The sequence below is a fragment of the Typopeltis vanoorti genome, chromosome 18 (assembly GCF_054136105.1).
Source record: "Typopeltis vanoorti isolate ZY-2024b chromosome 18, IOZ_Tvanoo_1.0, whole genome shotgun sequence".
Lineage (NCBI taxonomy): Eukaryota > Metazoa > Arthropoda > Arachnida > Uropygi > Thelyphonidae > Typopeltis > Typopeltis vanoorti.
Genome location: NC_143566.1, coordinates 1352240 through 1371114, shown reverse-complemented (window position 1 = coordinate 1371114; position 18875 = coordinate 1352240). Strand labels below are relative to the sequence as shown.

At 35.3% G+C, this 18875-nt stretch overlaps 1 protein-coding gene across 2 annotated transcripts in view; it reads left to right on the top strand.

Annotated features, from left to right (window-relative positions):
- The window catches only part of CenB1A (Centaurin beta 1A), a 627189-nt gene that overhangs the window by 463868 nt on the left and 144446 nt on the right, over positions 1–18875 (top strand). For both annotated transcript variants that reach the window (XM_090408048.1, XM_090408046.1), the window contains one exon: positions 5045–5290. In XM_090408048.1, coding sequence (XP_090264174.1) covers positions 5045–5290 — 246 coding nt within the window. The remainder of the gene's footprint in view (positions 1–5044; positions 5291–18875) is intronic.

Below are 18875 nucleotides of genomic sequence, written 5' to 3'. Positions count from 1 at the left end.
TAATAATAATAATAACAGGACTCTAGCATTGATGTAGTAAGGTTTTTTTTCATCAGAGGTCAGATCAGTAGTTTTGATGGTTGGCCAAATTGATATAACTTTAGCATACCATGTAGAAAGTAGTGCAGCTTATTTCTTTGTATATATGTGTGTACTCCAGATGATGACCTTAATGTCAAGGTCAAAACGTTGAGTGATTATTTTGGTTTTACTCTTAACACTATAGTTGTGTACAGTGCTTTTTTTCTGGTGGTATGCAACAGTACGCAGTACCGGCATCTTTTTTTTCTTAAGTTTTTAAAAATTTGCGATTTATTGACAACAAAATGTATTATAAACATTCCGGTAGATGGTAACGTGTTCACGAATTGAATTTTCAGTTTTGATTACTTCTGTTGTACACAACTGGAAACAGGAAGTTGTGTTCACTTCCGATTGCTTCCAATATCAGTTTATCAGTTCTATATTCACTCTGCAACAGACAGGTGTTCACGTGAGTTTAGAATTAATCTAAGTTAAATCAGTGCAATCATTGTTCAAAATGAGTAAAATAAGTAGTTACTTTATGCCAGTGAGTAAAAATAGGAAGGCTGAAGAAGCAGAAATTGTTGAATCTACTTGTGATACTGTAAAACAGAAAACTAGCACCGAAAATACACTTGGTGAAGAGGATCACAAAACCAGGACCGAAGATCCACGTGGTCAAAAGGAAGAAGATTCTGATAATGATTGGACTCTTTTGCAGAAAAATGCGAGAGAAACGAGTGGCTGTATGTCAAGAATAAAATGTTGAGCTGTAAAGTGTGTCGTGATGTCGAAAGTCTTGCCATCGATAAACACATAGGAATGAAAATTTCAGCGGAGTGGCCAAATGGTAAAATCAGTCATTTTGGAGAATCTCGCAAACAACAGTTAATGTCATTAAGAAAAAAGATTTACAATCATAAGGAGAGTGCAGCGCACAAAGCGTGCCAACAAAGTGAGACGACGAGGGTATATCGGAGGATATGCTAAAAGTGTGGAAGTTGCTGTAATAACATCTTCATCATGAGTACTGGCACCTTTTTTTCCCAGAAAAAAACACTGATTGTGTGCATAATTTTCATGATGAATTACATACATCCAAATGGATGTGTGCTTTCCATTATGGTATACTAAGGCAACTGATTTGAAATCATTAGCTTCTATATCCAAGTAGCCCATTTGTGAAGATGTTTCACATGCAAATTTTGCTTACACTTGAATAAAGAATTAAACAAGAATATAATTTCTTGGCTAGTTTAGTATATACAGCAGAATATAATCTGAGGAAGAGGAGGAGTTTCAACATTCATAGTGTAAGTCAATTGTCCATGCATTTTCAAAATCAGGAAATTATCCAACACTAGTAACCATTTCTTGACCTCTCACTCTAATGAGCTGCCTTTGTAAGATATTGATGAAAATGGTAATTGACAGATCAAGCTTGGCTTTCATAGAATAGTGTCTGCAAATAGTTTTGTAGACACTATTTGACTTTGAACCTTCTAGAGACATGTTTCTAGAAGTGTGAAATGTGAACATCTGCTTTCAGTTTTCATTGACATGGAAAAAGATTATGACATAGCCTGAAAATATGGCATATTTTGAAGCATAAAAAAAATATGCTTCGCATTCTCTCCACTGTATCAGAATCTCAATGGAAACCAGGAGACCAGACCTGCACAGAATAGTCTAAATGAGGTCATAAAACCTCATTTAGACTTTGTAAAAGGTTTCATCAAGGCTTTGTAAAGAGACAAAATGACATGCTTATCTTTACATGAAAGACTCAAATTATATAGCCTGGTCAAAAGAATAGCCAGTTCAGCTCTTCACTGTTAGCACCTATGCTGATATCCCATCAGCTTCTATTGTTGAATTCTTATTTACTTTGTGCAATAGCTCTAATACCCCCTCTTCATACACCTGAGCTTCTTCATCCAGTGAAGAGGTAGCACTGAATTCAATTCTGCATACACCAGGTTAATAGTTTTTAGCAAAATAGGCACTCAAAAATATCAAAATGAATACAGTCATCCCTTGACTTACGTCCTTTCGAAGATAGATCTGTGATCCCATAAGGGAATAAATAACATTTTCGGGTATACTTTTGAACAAGATGTAAGTGTAAGGTAAGGCATGCACAGTGGCAACAGCATTTTCAATGGCAACCTCCCTCAGTAGTCGACACGTGTCTTCAACAGTTCTTCTGTTGATTTTGTGTTTGAGAAATGGGTTATTTGTGTATATTTTGTGATGTTTTGTGCAACATGACCCCTACACACACAATCAAAAAAACCCAGTGAAGAATCGCAAAAAAAAGAGGCGAGCAATTGATCATGAAACGAAGTTGCAAGTCATAAAGCAACATGAAGCTGGTGAGCCCATAAATGTGATTGCAAATGACTTCGGATGATCTCATTCTACAGTGATGACCATTTTGAAAAATAAGGATAAAATTGTAGAGGCTGTGAAAGGATCTGCTTCCATTAAATCAACGATGGTGACGAAACAATGACAAGGTTCTATCAGTGATAAGGAAAAGCTACTGGCATCATGGATAGAGGACTTGAACCAAAAGCACATACCCCTTAGCACTGTGACCATAACCACTAAGGCACTAAGTCTCTTCAACATGTTGAAGGAGAAAGCAGAACCGATTATGACTATGAATTCAATGCTTCTTCCGGTTGGTTCATGAGATTCAAGCAGTGTTTTGCGCTGCATAATGTGAAAATGTATGTGAATCTGCAAGTGCTGAGAAGACTGCCAAGGAGTTTGTGGAAAAATTGGATAAAATTATTTGCTACATCAAATATTTAATATGGATGAGACGTTCTTGTTTTGGGAAAAAAAAGGCCCGAGAGAACAATCATCCACAAAAAGCTAAAATCTATACTAGTTTCAAAGCTCTTAATGCCTGTATTACGATTCTGTAATGTGGCTGGATATAAACTGAAACCATTTGTGATATGGCATAGTGAGAATCCACGAATCTTCAAAAACATTAGGAAGCATACTACCAGTTCATTATCAGAGCAATAAGAAGTTGTGGATGACTCAAAAATTGTTTGAGGATGCCTTAATCAACTGTTATGTGAGTGAAATAAAAAGCTATTGTGTGAAAGAAAATGTAGAATTTAAAATTTTATTAATTCTAGATAATGCTCCAGGTCATCTGTCTTATAGCAGTGATCTTCACCAAGTTGAAGGTCATGTTTCTCTCCCCAAACACTACTTCGTTGATCCAACCAATGGATCGGGGAGTTCTTGCAATGTTTAAGGTTTATTAACTACAGAGAACTTTTTCACAAGCCATTTCTGCTACTAAAGGAAATGACCAGACTCTCATGCAATTCTGGAAAACATTCAATATTTATCATGCTATTAAGAATATTGCTGTGGCTTGGAACAAAGTGACCTCTCAATGTATAAGTGGCATATGGAAAAGACATTAAAAAAGTTTGTGCATTATTTTGGAAGTTTGTAATAGTGGGCATAGCAAACAATCTGAATCTTGAAGTGAATGATAACGACATAATTCAACTCATAGAAGTTCCCTTGAAGAGTTGACCAACGTAGAATTGGTCGAACTGGAGAAACAACTGTTGTAGAAAAGGAAAAATGAGAAAAGGAAGTGGGAAAAGAGAAACAGGAAGAGGCAGTTAAACAATTTACAGTGAAGGGTCTTGCAGAAATGTTCTTTGCAGTTAGCGATGTTCTCCAAATGGCTGAAGGCATGGACCCCGATGTTGAACGCTACTTAATAATAAAAACAAAAGGACATGATGCATTTGCTTGCTATGAACAAATTTATGATGAAAAGAAGAAGAGGAATAAGCAAAGCACATTGGACATTTTCATCAAAAAAACAAAGGTTACACCAGAAGAGCCACAACCTGATCGTTCACACAGGGAAGGGATTATGGAGGAAGATTTGGGTGATTATTCTCCTGTTTTATAGTGGCAGTAACACACACAGTACAGTTTTATAATAAGGTTTAAAAATTAAAATGACAGTATTACAGTTAAGTTCCTAACCCCCTATAACTCTCTGTTGATTTAATGTATCGATTTATGTCCAACTTGACTTACGTCCTGCCAGATGGAACAGAACCCGGATGTAAGTAGAGGGATGACTGTATAGTAATGGGACTGGATGGCATGTTATTTTGTGTGCTACATGAATGTGCAGCAGAATTGGCAGTTAAAAAGTTGTTTAACCACCTTACCGGCCATTATGGATCAAATATGCATCCTCATACCCTTTATATCCATCATATTTCAATGTAATAATCAATGGTATTACAATTTTAATATGCACTTTGCATTCATGATAACCTTGACATCTATAGTCATCTTGGCCGTCAGCATTGCTAATCAAATTCTCAACTCTGACAAGGTTCCAAGGCATTGGAAAGAGGGTGAGATAGCTTCATTACCTAAAGATGACTCCAAGACAGAAGTAGCAAATTACAACCCAGTTTACATCTCAGGAGTGGTGGTTGAAATATTGGAAAAGTTGGTTAAAGGTAAAATCTAGTAATGGGTGGATAGCAATATAGTACTCTACACTGATAGGAATACAGCACAGATTTGTAAAAGGTTGGTCCCGCCATAGTAATTTACTCACATAAATAAAATAAAAATAAAATAACATTGAAATGATTGATATCCAGTCCTTTTGTATGCTATCTTGAAGTTCTTGTTTGGATAATTGTTTTGGAACTAAAATCCCAAATAATGAGTTTTAGCAGTGAAAATTAATGAAAAAAATGTGATATTTGGATAATTAAAATTTCAAATATCTGACACTGGAATTATTAAGTTTTGAATTTTAGATCAGAATTTCTAAAGGTTGTATGTCATGTATTATGTAACTAAAATTTTGTTATCAGTTGGTACATATCAAACAAAAGAAACTTATGTTTTTTGTTAATTTGTGTAATGTCATTTTGCAAATTGGAAAACTTGTTACATGTAGACTACCAAACTCTTCACCGTATATTTTTTTAACTCTCAGAAACTGAGGAGGATACCAATCAAGATTTTGAACCTCATTCAGATGAACAATCATTTCCTGATTCTATATCCACAAAAAATGACCAGAATATAGAATTTCATGTCCTCTCTAAACATAAAGACCAAAAATCTGCTGCCCAGCCACAGAGTTTGCCATCTGCACATCTTAATAGAAATAATTCTCTGCACCAAAATGATGTGATAGTGTTTGGAGATGATTATTTTCAAGATACAGGTCAGAATGCTGGTAAGCTGTATTCAAACTGCAATTTTAGTTCATTGAATTTTATATGTTGTAGTTGATAATACATTATATTGTTTTCTTCCTTATTTTATTCAAGTCTGAACAAACTAAGTTTATATTCTATTTATATTATTATTATGTGACACCTCCAGGGAGTCCAAAGACTCATCAAGGGAGTGTGCCAACAGCATTGAACGATTAACCTCTTCCAACTACTAACTATGCTCAAACTTGCTTAACTTTTTTCATGGGCCATTAGTAGCAGAGGCTTTACCAATTGATCAATCTTTGCTGGCAATGTGAAAACCTGAAATATCTTAATAACCAGGATGCTTGTTGTGAATTACCAATGCAAATTACTTCAGACATGCTAGAAATATTGCAGCAAGTTCTGCCTTTACCTGGAAGATGCAGAAGAATCCTGAATTACCTGGAAACTAAACAAGTCTTCTATTTCAGATGCTCCCTCTTCATCAGTACTGTCAAGTTGTGCTCCAGAAATACGTCATCTTGTATCATCGCTGAGCTCTTTTGTATCATATGCATCATGCCACACAGCATGAAGGTGAGCCTACGTTCATCATTTCCAAAAAGAAGTTCCATACATTCCACACACACACACACACACACACACAGAAAAAAGGTGGGGCCTCACACTCTCTAAAACAATCAGTCATTAAAAGATAACTTCTGTATAACAGACGCACCATGCAGTACTCAGTCATCCCAAACATCAAGATCATCTTCAGCCAGTGCCTTAAGCACTAATTTCCATGCCATTCTTAAATGAGATGGTGACAGCCTGGTACCAAACCACAGTACTGTCTTTTTTTTTTTTGCGAAAAAGATGTTTGTTTAGTTCTGTTTCTTTACATTTCAAAATACCTGGCTCACCAAACAGGACAGGGCTTCTTTTCTTTGGGCTGACATTTAATCTAGCCTCTCCTATCACAAAAACACATCATATCTATTATTTCCTCCACATCAAAAAACAGATGAAAATTAATGTCTAAGTTAAAGGTCTGCATCAAGACATTATGTTTCATTCACCTAGAATTTAAGCTATCTTTTCATTCCAGTATTTATTCCCATAATTAAAATTAACCATAATAATCACCTTCTTGTTCACTAAACCAATTTGCTTAGATTTTTCTTGTCATCTCTCTCTCTCTCTCTCTCTCCATATTTCCAAGTCTATAGCAAATCAAATCTTCATACAATCAGTACGTCATCCTCATCCTATTGTATTTCATTTACGCTGTCAGTTTTCAGGCAAATCAACTCAGTCAATGCAACCATTTCATCCTCATTGTTTTGAATACTGCTGGCATTCATAAACAAGTACAACAGCTCATTCTTTGGTTGATAATCCTTTGTTACCTCTCATATTTCACCATAACCCTCTTTTCCCTTTATTGTAGTGTAATCTGTTTTCTCCCAGTCCCACCTACTCCTTATGCTTATAAGCCCCCCCCCCTCTTAAATTGACTATATGTGTGCTCTCGTGCACACACACACATTATTATATTATTGTTATTATCATTCTAAGACCCCATGGAGTCAAAGACTCATCAAAGAGGTCCCTTTTATCATACATACAGCTCATCATACTGCACCTTAAACACATTCTAATTTTCTGCAGACACCATGCTCTCAGGAAATGTATTCCAGTCATTCAAAATATCATGGCTTCTCACTCCCATGCTCATACCCACATTCCAGGGCTAACCTCTTGTTCTCCCCTGATCTCCTACCATTTTATGAAAAACCTCTTTAACATTGATCCTATAACAACCCCTTACCAACTTGTATGTCTATCATATCATCCCTCTTCTTCCTATCCACTAGACTCTCTAAATTGCATCTTCTCAACTTTTCCTCATATTCAACATTCCAGAGATCAATGAAACTACCTTTGCCAATCACTTCTGGATCCTTTCCAACATCCCTTTATCCTTTTGAAAACCAGGTGACCAAATCTTTGTACAGTAGTCCATATGTGGCCTAATCAGAACCTTATACAATGGAACCAGAATCTGCTTACTTCTACAAGTCAGAGTTCTCCACATTATTGCTAAAATTCATAGCATTTTCCTCATAATTTTGGCAGTATCCTTAATTACCATCACCCCAAGATCTCTGATTTCCTCCACCTCCAACAACATATCCCCACCAAGAGGAAATTTTGCATCCCATCTTTGTTTTCCAAATCATAAAACCTTACATTTTGCAACATTGAACTGACATGCCCTTCACTCAGTCTGTTCAAGTCTTCTTGTAATGCCACAACATCTACTCTACTCCTCATAGTTTATCCCAACTTTGCATCATCTGCAAACAGCTGTATATCCCAATTCAAATTTTCCCCAATATCATTAACATACAGGTTAAACAGCAATGACCCTAAAACAGACCCCTGAGACACACCACTAGTGACTTTTCTCTTCCTGGATATTGCTCCCCCATACACAACTTGTTGATACTTATCAGATAGCCATTCTCCGATCCAATTCACTAATCTAATATCCAACTCCATCCGCTCTAGATTGACTGTCAACTTATGCAGTAAACTATCAAAAGCCTTTGCAAAATCTAAATATACTACTGTGTATCCCTCTCCGCTCTCCAAGGAAGCCGTCACCTTATTGTAATAAGTAAGTAGATTACTAAAACATGACCTCCCTTTAGCAAATCCATGCTATCCAGCAACGATAATAACATTGTTGTCAACCCAATTTGGGATTCTGATTCTCACCAGTTTCCAACACTTTAATCACAACACCTGACACACAGATTGGCCTAAATTGAAGAGATACAGCCTTGCCTTCCTTCCACTCCTTCGGAACTTGACCCAATGTAACTCATATTAAATAAATATGTCAAAGCAGATATCATCTCCCTGGTACCTTCTTTCACAATACGCAGTGATATATCAATTCCCACAGCCTTATTAATATCAAGATTGTGCTTAATTCTCCATATTTCTCTTCCTGACTCACAGTCAAAACTCTCCATGATGTCACATTCACAAGAATGAAAGATGTTTATGAACTGCCCATTAAATATCTCAACTTTATCCTCTGCAGCAGTTGTCCTTATACCATTTTCTAAAACCAACCATCTTACCATAATTGTTCTTATTTTTGCTGGCTACATATCGAAAGAACTCACTGGAATTTTTTTTCGCTTCATGTTAACTATTGCTCATACTAAAATTTTGCTACCCTTACCAACCATCCAGGTAATCACTTCATGGTCACTCTCACCAACTGGAAGGAGATTTGATACTTCCTTTATAATAACTTCCTCTGTGGAGATAATCAAATAAAAGACCCTCAATCCTAGTGAGCCCTCTGTTACATACTGCCTGAGGTAGTTGTCCCTCAAAAATTCAAGAAACTCGTTTTCTTTTCTTCCGGTTTTTATCTTGTCATCCCAATCTCTATTGCTGTAATTAAAATCACCTGTAATCATCACCCTTTTCCCATTTGGTTGGCTTATTTACTTATACATTTCCTGGTTGCTACCTTCCACATTACCAGATCTATATCAACATCCACCAAAGTATATCATGAGGAGTGCAAAGAGTAAGCAACGAAGGTGACTTATTTAGTACGGGTAGCAAAAGTGTGGTATGAGCAGCAGTTAGCAAATGACACTAAAAGAAATCCTAGGGAGATTTTTTTCAAAATGTGGCCAAGTAGAATAAAGAATGATTATGGAATGATGATAAACACTGAGGAGGATATAGTAGAGGTGTTAAATGAGCAGTTCATTAAAGTTCCATCCTTGTGATTGTAACATACTGCAGAACTTGAGAGTAATGTGAGGGGGGGGGGAAGGAACCACTGATGGTGAGTGAGCAGGAGATATATCAGGAATTGAGTAAATTTGATGTCAAGTCCATGGAACTTGAGATAGTATATCACCACATGTCTTGAAGGAATGTTTTCAGGGAGTTAACAACACCTTTAATGTACATTTTCCACGAGTCTTAGATTATCCCAGGTCCCAAAGGAATGGAAAGATGGTAAAATTGTTCTGCTTCGTAAAGGAGATGATAAGACGAAGGCTTTGAATTACAGGCCAGTGTACTTATCTGGAGTTGTGGTCAAGGTTTTGGAGAAGCTAGTGAGGACAAGAATTCAGAACTGGGTGGACAACAGTAAAATTCTCTTTAATGGACAGCATGGGTTTGTTAAAAGAAGATCATGTTTTAGCAATCTTCTTGTTTATTATAATAAGGTGATTGAATTCTGGACAAGGGGAATGCATATACAGTAGTATCAACCAAATTATTTCGGATTTGTGACCACATTGTTATTAAAAAAGACTGTTTTTAATACTAAACAAGTACTAAAAAACAAACCCGACAAGTTTCGTTAATCGTTACACTAACATCTTCAGGAGTAAAGAGAACTAACCGTTGAAAGCACAAACTATAAGAAATAATGAAAAAACAAGTTCATTTGTTGGTATTATGAACATCACAAAAGTTTGTTAAAAAACTGAATAACAGATCTATACAACCGTTAATACATGTTAGCTGGCAACAATGCTATTTGATGTCACGTTCTGTGGTTCACTTTCACTCTGTCCGAGGTCTGAACTGGGTAAATTTTTGTTGCATTGCGTAGGAATTTTAATCATATTTGCTGCCACTTTGAATTTTCTTGTGAAACAGTAGTATGTTTAGATTTTGCAAAGGCCTTTGATAGATTACCACATGATAAAGTAGTAGTTAAATTGGACCAGATGGGGTTGGATAACAGATTAGTATATTGGATTGGAGATTGGCTGTCTGATAAGTATCGACAGGTTGGGTATGGGCGGGGGGGGGGGAGTAAAATCCCTAGTGGTTAAATTCAGACAGGGCTGGCCCTGGAATTTTTTATGCACCAGGCCTGGACCCAGAACATTTTTCTGTTTTGTGACTTTTCTCCCTTTATGGTAATTATGCCTACATTATTGTGTTATTATTCAACAATTGTTTACAGTTTTGAATGTGTATATAAAGTCAATATCAGCAGTTGTCTGATTACAAATGCATGATGTTTGGAACTTCCTGTAATGCATTATCTTGCAGTGATTGACAAGCAAACATTATTGCAGTATAGTGTAGCAGAATTTTGACAGCTCGTAGCAATATTTTGTCTTTTCTAGTTGGCAACACTGTCAGCAACAGTCGGTAACCAACAATAGAACAGCAGATTAGCAGTTGTTTATCAGAACTCATGATTGTGAGAAGCACAAAGAAAATCGTGTAATATATTTTTTGTTTATGTAGGCCTACTACTGTATTTACTCGAATATAACTCGCACTTTTTTCCCCAAAATTAAGACTAAAAAATCGGGGTGTGAGATATATGCAGGGATTTTCAGAAACTAAAGTTTTCAGGAAGAAACTGAAAATGGGTATGACGTACCAAGAATCTCCTATTCGCTGTTGCTATTTCCAGCCTAGAGGAGTAGTTTACTTGCATGCATCCTACCCAAATAGCATCATCTTCTTTCCCATTATTTCAAGCAAAAGTTACCAGTAATCAGAGCCATCGCCAGAATTGATCGCACCCTGAGGCAAAAACAGTAAAATATATCACCCCTGATGGATTATAAGACAAAAATATAAGAAAATCTCCAGTTGCTATTTTCTTTTTATTACAAGAGAAACATTAATGCAAAACAATTACATAATAATATTAATTGAATGTTTGCTCTATCTGAAAACAAATCTGAAAACAAACCCCAACTCAACATCACCAGAGTTAAAGATCGGTACTATCAACGTAAGAAGCCTGAATGGCAAAGAAATGGAGCTAGCTGAGGAATTAGATAAGTACCAGATCGACATAATAGGGGTGACTGAAACAAAAAAGACCAAAACTGGTGAGATCTTTCTGAGCAATAAATACAAAATGTTATATTCAGGCAATAACAATCAAGGAAAAGAAGGAGTAGCCATAGTATTCAACACAAAATACGAGGCTAATCTTCTTGAATGGCAGTCAGTCTCAAGTAGAGTAATGTGGGCAAATATGAGAATGGGGAACTGGACAATGAGACTTATTTGTGCCTATGGTCCCACAGAAGGTTCTACTAAGGTAGAAGTGGAGGAATTTTTTGAGGCTTTAGAAAAAGCAACTGATACAATGAAAAAGGAAAAGTTGGTCCTTGTTGGGGATCTAAATAGTAGAGTAGGAAATGATTGTGAGACATACAAAAATATTTTGGGAAAATTTGGAGAAAAGAGCAAAGCTAATAATAATGGCAAATATTTGTTGGATTTCTGCTCAGGAAATGGACTGGTTATTACTAACACCATGTTCCAACATAAAAATGTGCACAAATTCACATGGAGAGAAGAGGCTAGGAATAAGAAAAGTCTCATTGACTATGTTATTGTTGATAGTGATGTTTTCTCCCTGGTGCAGGATACCAGAGTGTACAGAGGATTTGAAATTGGAAGTGATCACTATTTAGTCTTGAGCAGGATAAAATTGAATTTCATATTGAAAAGAATAACATGTAAGAAAGTTTTAAAACGAATCAAAGTTGAGCAGCTCTCAGATGTAAACTGTAGACTAAAATACAGAAATATTATTGAAAAGAAAATGAAAGAGTTTGAGAACAGGAATCAAACCTTGGAGATTCAGTGGCAAACTCTGAAGGAAACATTGATTGATTCTGCCAGAGAGGCATGTAGTGAGGTTGTGTGCAAAGATAAAAAAATCAGAACTCCCTGGTGGACACAGGAAGTTAAAGAGGCAGTGAAGGAAAAGAAGAAAGCATATCAAAAGTTCCTGGCAAATAAGTCAGCTTTTACTCTTACAGAATACAGAGACAAATGTAAGAAAGCGAAACAGTGTGTAAAACTAGCTAAACAAAAGTCATGGGAGGACTTTGGCAAGAATATAGAAAATAAATATCAAGAAGGTGGCAAAATATTCTGGAGGTTGTTGAAGAAGCTTAGGAATGGAGGAAAGAGTGCTGTAAAAGGAATTAGAGATGATAAAGGTGAAATGAAAACAGGAGAAAAAGATATCCTTGAAGTATGGAGTAATTACTTTGAAAAACTGCTAAATGAAACAAGCAGTGATGACAGCACAGTGATAAAAAACACTGACCAGGCATGCAGTCAGGAATACATATCCATACTTGAAGTAGAAAAAGCCATCAAAGGCTTGAAATGTGGAAAGGCAGCAGGAGTAGATGATATGCGACCAGAAATGCTGAAGTATGGTGGTACAAGAGTCTTACAGTGGCTGCACTACATAGTTCAGAAAGCCTGGACAGAGGGACGAATTCCCGATGATTGGAGTAGAGCTCTCATAGTACCCATATATAAAAAGGGAAATAAAACTGAATGTGAGAATTACAGAGGTATTTCCCTACTGAGTGTTCCTGGCAAGATCTATGCAAGTATACTTGAGAAACGGTTGAGAAGAATTGCGGAAGAAAAGCTTGGTGAAGAACAAACTGGATCCAGGCCAAATAGAGGCTGTCAGGATCAGATCTTCACTTTACGACAAATAGTCGAGAAAGCATGGGAATATAATAAAGATCTGTATTTAAGTTTTGTCGATTTGGAAAAGGCATATGACAAGGTGCCAAGAGAGAAGCTATTCAATATGCTGCAGTTATATGGTGTCAATGGGGCATTATATCAAGCAATACTTAGTCTTTATTTGAGTTGTGAGTCAGCAGTTAGAATTGAAGGAAGTACAGGAAGATGGTTTAATGTTAAATCTGGTGTGAGACAAGGATGTACAGGATGTACATTATCCCCTCTGTTATTCATTATCTATATGGATCACATTATGAAGGAATGTGGTATTAAACCTGATATCAAAATTGGAGATGTTAATGTCAGCTCTTTGCTTTATGCGGATGATTTTATACTTCTAAATAAATCCGCTACAAGTCTGCAAGATTCTCTGACTAAATTGAATAGCTGTTGTAATAGATATGGTATGAAGGTCAGCAATAAAAAGACAAAGACAATGAAAATAGGCAGAATCATTGAAAATGTCAACTGTGTTGTGAATGGAGAACCTGTGGTACAAGTAAAACGTTTCAGCTACTTAGGCACAATTTTTACTGAAGATAGTAAACTAAATATAGAAATAGACAACAGAATCAGCAAAGCTGGTATCGTGGGAAGTCAATTGAATAAATTCATATGGAATAAGAAAGAAATTAGTCGGAACACTAAATTAGCTGTATACAAGACTGTGTTCAAACCAATTTTAACGTATGGATCTGAGAGCTGGGTCAGAAGTAAAACACTTGACCAAAGACTAGAGACCGCAGATATGAGAGTCCTGAGAAAGATTAGAGGCGTGAACAGATGGCATCAATGGCAATATCATATTAAAAATGAGGATATTAGGAAAGAACTTGACATTGTCAGCATCCAGGAATGCGTTAGCAGAGCTAATCTCAGATGGTATGGTCACTTAAATAGAATGGGAGAGGAAAGATTAGCAAAACAGGTGTTCTCTGCCAGGTTGGCAGGAAAACGACCCAGAGGAAGACCAAGATATAGGTGGATTGATACGGTACAAAATGCCTTAGACGATAGAAATATAAGATCTGATAATGTTGGAGTCTTGACAAGTAACAGACTGATTTGGAGGAAAATTGTAGATAGGAAGTTAGTAATGATGTAATTTTTTCATGTAGTACTGTCGTGACGACTCTTATCCTTCGAGTCCGTGGTCTTGCTTCAAGTCACTTATATCAATAAATAAACTAATTATCAATTGGTCACCAATCTTAAAATAGGGAAATTTATATTTATACTGCGCCACCCTATCTTAGGTTAGTCTATATAAATAGTAGGACCAATCTTCAATTAGCTAGCAGTCTTCTCATTTACTCTGGCCGAATTAACTATCATTCAAATTGGGGCACCCGCGAGATTCGATTATTTTAATGAACGGTGCAATAAAAAGGAATTCAGGCAAACACAATATTTAGATTAACAAAATAAAACATTTAATATATGATATATAACAAGTACAATAATTCTACTCTTAAATGAAACAATACAAATAACTCAATACAACTTGCTAAGTCTCTCATTCCAGTTCGATGTTCTAAATTCTCAAAAACAATTTGCAACTTCAAAAACATATTTTCTTAACTCAGATTAAAATAACAAACTTCACATTTAATCTGTCTCTACAAATCTGTCAATACAATGTTCAAATTCACAGCAAGCACTAATCCAGGTAGACAATATTCCAAGCAAGTTTATTCCGGACTTTGAGCATCGGAGATATATTACAGTTAATGCTAGAATAGACGAACATATACAATTACTCTTACCGGATAAAATCTTCAATACGTCAAGTTATTGCGAGGACACTTATGAATTAACTTAATTACATCAGCGGAACATACATAATAAAATCCTTCTACGATTACGACATTAACTTTACTTCATAACAACAGCTGTTTTCACTTGTAACATTAAACTTTTTGATTCACTACTTTTTGGTTCATTTCCGAACACTATTTTCATGAATTCCTGCCCTAAAGAATTTATAACCTTCTTTTACTTCTTTGCTTGTATGCTACCTTCCTTCTGGTTCCGCAAAGCTCTTTCCTCTCTCCCCTTACTAATAAAATCTCAATTCTCTTTTTTCTATATACTTTCACTTCTTTTTCCCCCCCGTTCGAATGCCACGTTCTCTTCGACCCGTGTTGTTTACTCATGCGTCTCCATGACAACAAACTAAACGCAAACATTTCGCTAATGTAATACAACGCTCTACTACTACATGAGTGATTACATAACGTTAAGCTTTATACACAAATATGAATAATTAGAATATTTGCTTTTCAATAAATGCGTAGTTAATATTGCAAATATAAGTTTCTATAATATTGACATAACAATAAATAAAATAGCTTAACAATAATTAATACAGAATCTATTTACCATTAACACATTTCTTTGATTAAATAATTAAATAATTGATATAATTAAGGTAGTTATATGATATCAAATTACATTTACGTTATTTACAATAAATAATATTTACAACGCAGCCTTTGTAATGGAAATTCATGTTGGATTCTGAATCAAATAATATTTATTCTATTTTCTACATAATTAGAATCCAACAAAGGCTTACTCTTCCTTTAAAAAAATTTTTTTTAAAGAAAATTTTTTTTTTTTTTTTACACTAAACTCATTGGTGGAGGAATCAGACTTCTACTACCTTTTTTTTTTTTTTTTTTTTTGGGGGGTCTTAGGTTATACTTCGCTTGGATGAAACTCCCTCCTGTGTTTTCTACAACGCATGTATTATCTTCCCCGTCTTTTCTTAGATTCCTACTGTTATCACGTTCCAGTGCAGTATATCTTCTATATTGGTAATCCATTCTTCTGGTTTTCCTTCTGCAATTATTTAAATCCTTGTAATTGTTTCCTCTTCTCATATTTTTAGTTCTGATTTGCAAAACTGATACTTCAGTAAAATTAATCTTAGCTGGTAATTGATTCTTAGTACATGTTTCTTGCTCAGAATCAGATATTTGAAGTTTTGATGTCAAGTCAGTGTCAAGTTGAATAACAGGCTGATCAAGTATAGTAGAGCTTAAAACAGTATTTTTCACAATTTGCTTATCTACAGATGATTGCATTTTATTAAGTTGTTCTTCTTGTTTAGGTACACAAAATCTTCTTGTTAGTCGCCTTGTTCCTGTGCATTCAGAGTTATTGTTTCTTTTAACACATATTCTTCTATTCATTATGGATATTTGACCTCTGGAAAAGTCACAAGAGAAGTGATGCTTCTCCATAAAATTTGTTCCTAATATTATGTGAGCATTTAAGCTAGGAAAGAAAGGGACTATCAGTAAATCTTGATATACATAGAGGTTGATGCCAGGTATGTAAATTTGTGCACGAACTTTTTCATATGCTGTAGATCTCGAATTAGAAAGAGTGGAAATTCTCACAGGTCTCCTTAAATTGGTAGCATTCTTCCATAATTTATCTCTCAATTTTAGGAAATAATGCTTACTGATGATTGAGGCATTACAACCTGTGTCAAATAGAATGTTACAATTATGACCTTTGACACTTCCTGTAATCTTCATCATTAACTCTCTTGATCTAGGGAAATTTTGAGACTTATTATATGTTCTGTGAGAAATATGTCCAAAACTAGAGTTCCTTCTGCTGTTAGAGTAGTTTCTTTTATTAAAGTAGCAATTCCTAGCGATGTGACCAATCTTGTTGCAATTAAAACATTTGGGAGGATCTCCATCATCTCTGAGAAATTTTCTCCTTGTGTGAGCTTGAGGATCAATGGGAATTTGTTGTCGAACATTCTCCAGGGCTTCCATTACTCTATCCATTTTAGCCAAAATTGGCTTGTTTTGCCTCTCAACTTCCAGTTTGACCACTTTGCTAACATGTTCTGCTGTGGGATTGAAGTTCTCTTGAAATCCTACAGTCATTTCTGTCAATTTTTTCATTACTTCATCTAATTTATTCTTCATTGGCTGTTGCAATTTTTCTACTTCCTGGTGAACAATGTCTTTTACTTCCTTGAATAATTTCTTGTTGGTTTGTTCTTTTGTGTCGGACATACAGTTTTGATCAATAGGATTCTCTCTAATGATTTTCCTTTCATCTTCTTTCTTTCTGCTCTCTTTTGAGGATTTATTTACTCCTATGGAACAATCAGTTGTTTCTACTATGTTTACAAGGCCAATATTAGATGAAAGGCAAAGGTCTCCAATCATCTGTTCCTTTTCCTTGACAGCTATAAGACATTCCTCTAGTGAGGTTATCTTCTTCTTATAGGCTGTCTCCCTCAGTTCTTGTCTGACACCTTGTCTAAATTGTTGATAAACTGCCCAATTCAAATGAGGTTTGTCTTCATTGGATACATTTAAACTTTCAGAGAGAGTTAGTAATCGATTGTAGAAGTCACCAACACATTCTTTGTCCTTTTGTATAATCCTCTGTAGCTTCCACAAATTTGGTCCAACACTCCTCCGTTTACAAAACTGAGATAGCAAGACTTCCTTAAACTTCTTGTATTCAAATGTTTCCTTAAGTACAGGAGATGAAAAAAAATATGTCTTAGCTTTACCAATTAGTTTGTTTCTAAGTAATACCAACAATTGAAAGTCTGTCCAACCTGCTGTTTCTCTGAGTTTCTCAACATAAGTAAAAAAAAATAATACATCATCAGAGTCTTCTCCTGAAAATTGGGGAATTACTTGTTGGGGATTCATACTTCTAAAAAATTCACTGTCTTCCATCTCTGAATTGGAAGTAACAGCCATAGTGAAAATTGCAGTATTAATTCAAATAATATAATCCTTCAATTTCAAAAAAAAACTTTATCTTTGCCTGATTTCTGATTACAACCAGTTCATTGTGATTTATTCAATTTACTTTCTAAATTTTCAGGGAGCAATTCCACAATTATTACTACCAAGTTAAATTAAATCTGTTAATCTACAGCTGTTAAATTACTTTCTATCAATTAAATCACATCCTGTCGACTGCGCCATTTGTCGTGACGACTCTTATCCTTCGAGTCCGTGGTCTTGCTTCAAGTCACTTATATCAATAAATAAACTAATTATCAATTGGTCACCAATCTTAAAATAGGGAAATTTATATTTATACTGCGCCACCCTATCTTAGGTTAGTCTATATAAATAGTAGGACCAATCTTCAATTAGCTAGCAGTCTTCTCATTTACTCTGGCCGAATTAACTATCATTCAAATTGGGGCACCCGCGAGATTCGATTATTTTAATGAACGGTGCAATAAAAAGGAATTCAGGCAAACACAATATTTAGATTAACAAAATAAAACATTTAATATATGATATATAACAAGTACAATAATTCTACTCTTAAATGAAACAATACAAATAACTCAATACAACTTGCTAAGTCTCTCATTCCAGTTCGATGTTCTAAATTCTCAAAAACAATTTGCAACTTCAAAAACATATTTTCTTAACTCAGATTAAAATAACAAACTTCACATTTAATCTGTCTCTACAAATCTGTCAATACAATGTTCAAATTCACAGCAAGCACTAATCCAGGTAGACAATATTCCAAGCAAGTTTATTCCGGACTTTGAGCATCGGAGATATATTACAGTTAATGCTAGAATAGACGAACATATACAATTACTCTTACCGGATAAAATCTTCAATACGTCAAGTTATTGCGAGGACACTTATGAATTAACTTAATTACATCAGCGGAACATACATAATAAAATCCTTCTACGATTACGACATTAACTTTACTTCATAACAACAGCTGTTTTCACTTGTAACATTAAACTTTTTGATTCACTACTTTTTGGTTCATTTCCGAACACTATTTTCATGAATTCCTGCCCTAAAGAATTTATAACCTTCTTTTACTTCTTTGCTTGTATGCTACCTTCCTTCTGGTTCCGCAAAGCTCTTTCCTCTCTCCCCTTACTAATAAAATCTCAATTCTCTTTTTTCTATATACTTTCACTTCTTTTTCCCCCCCGTTCGAATGCCACGTTCTCTTCGACCCGTGTTGTTTACTCATGCGTCTCCA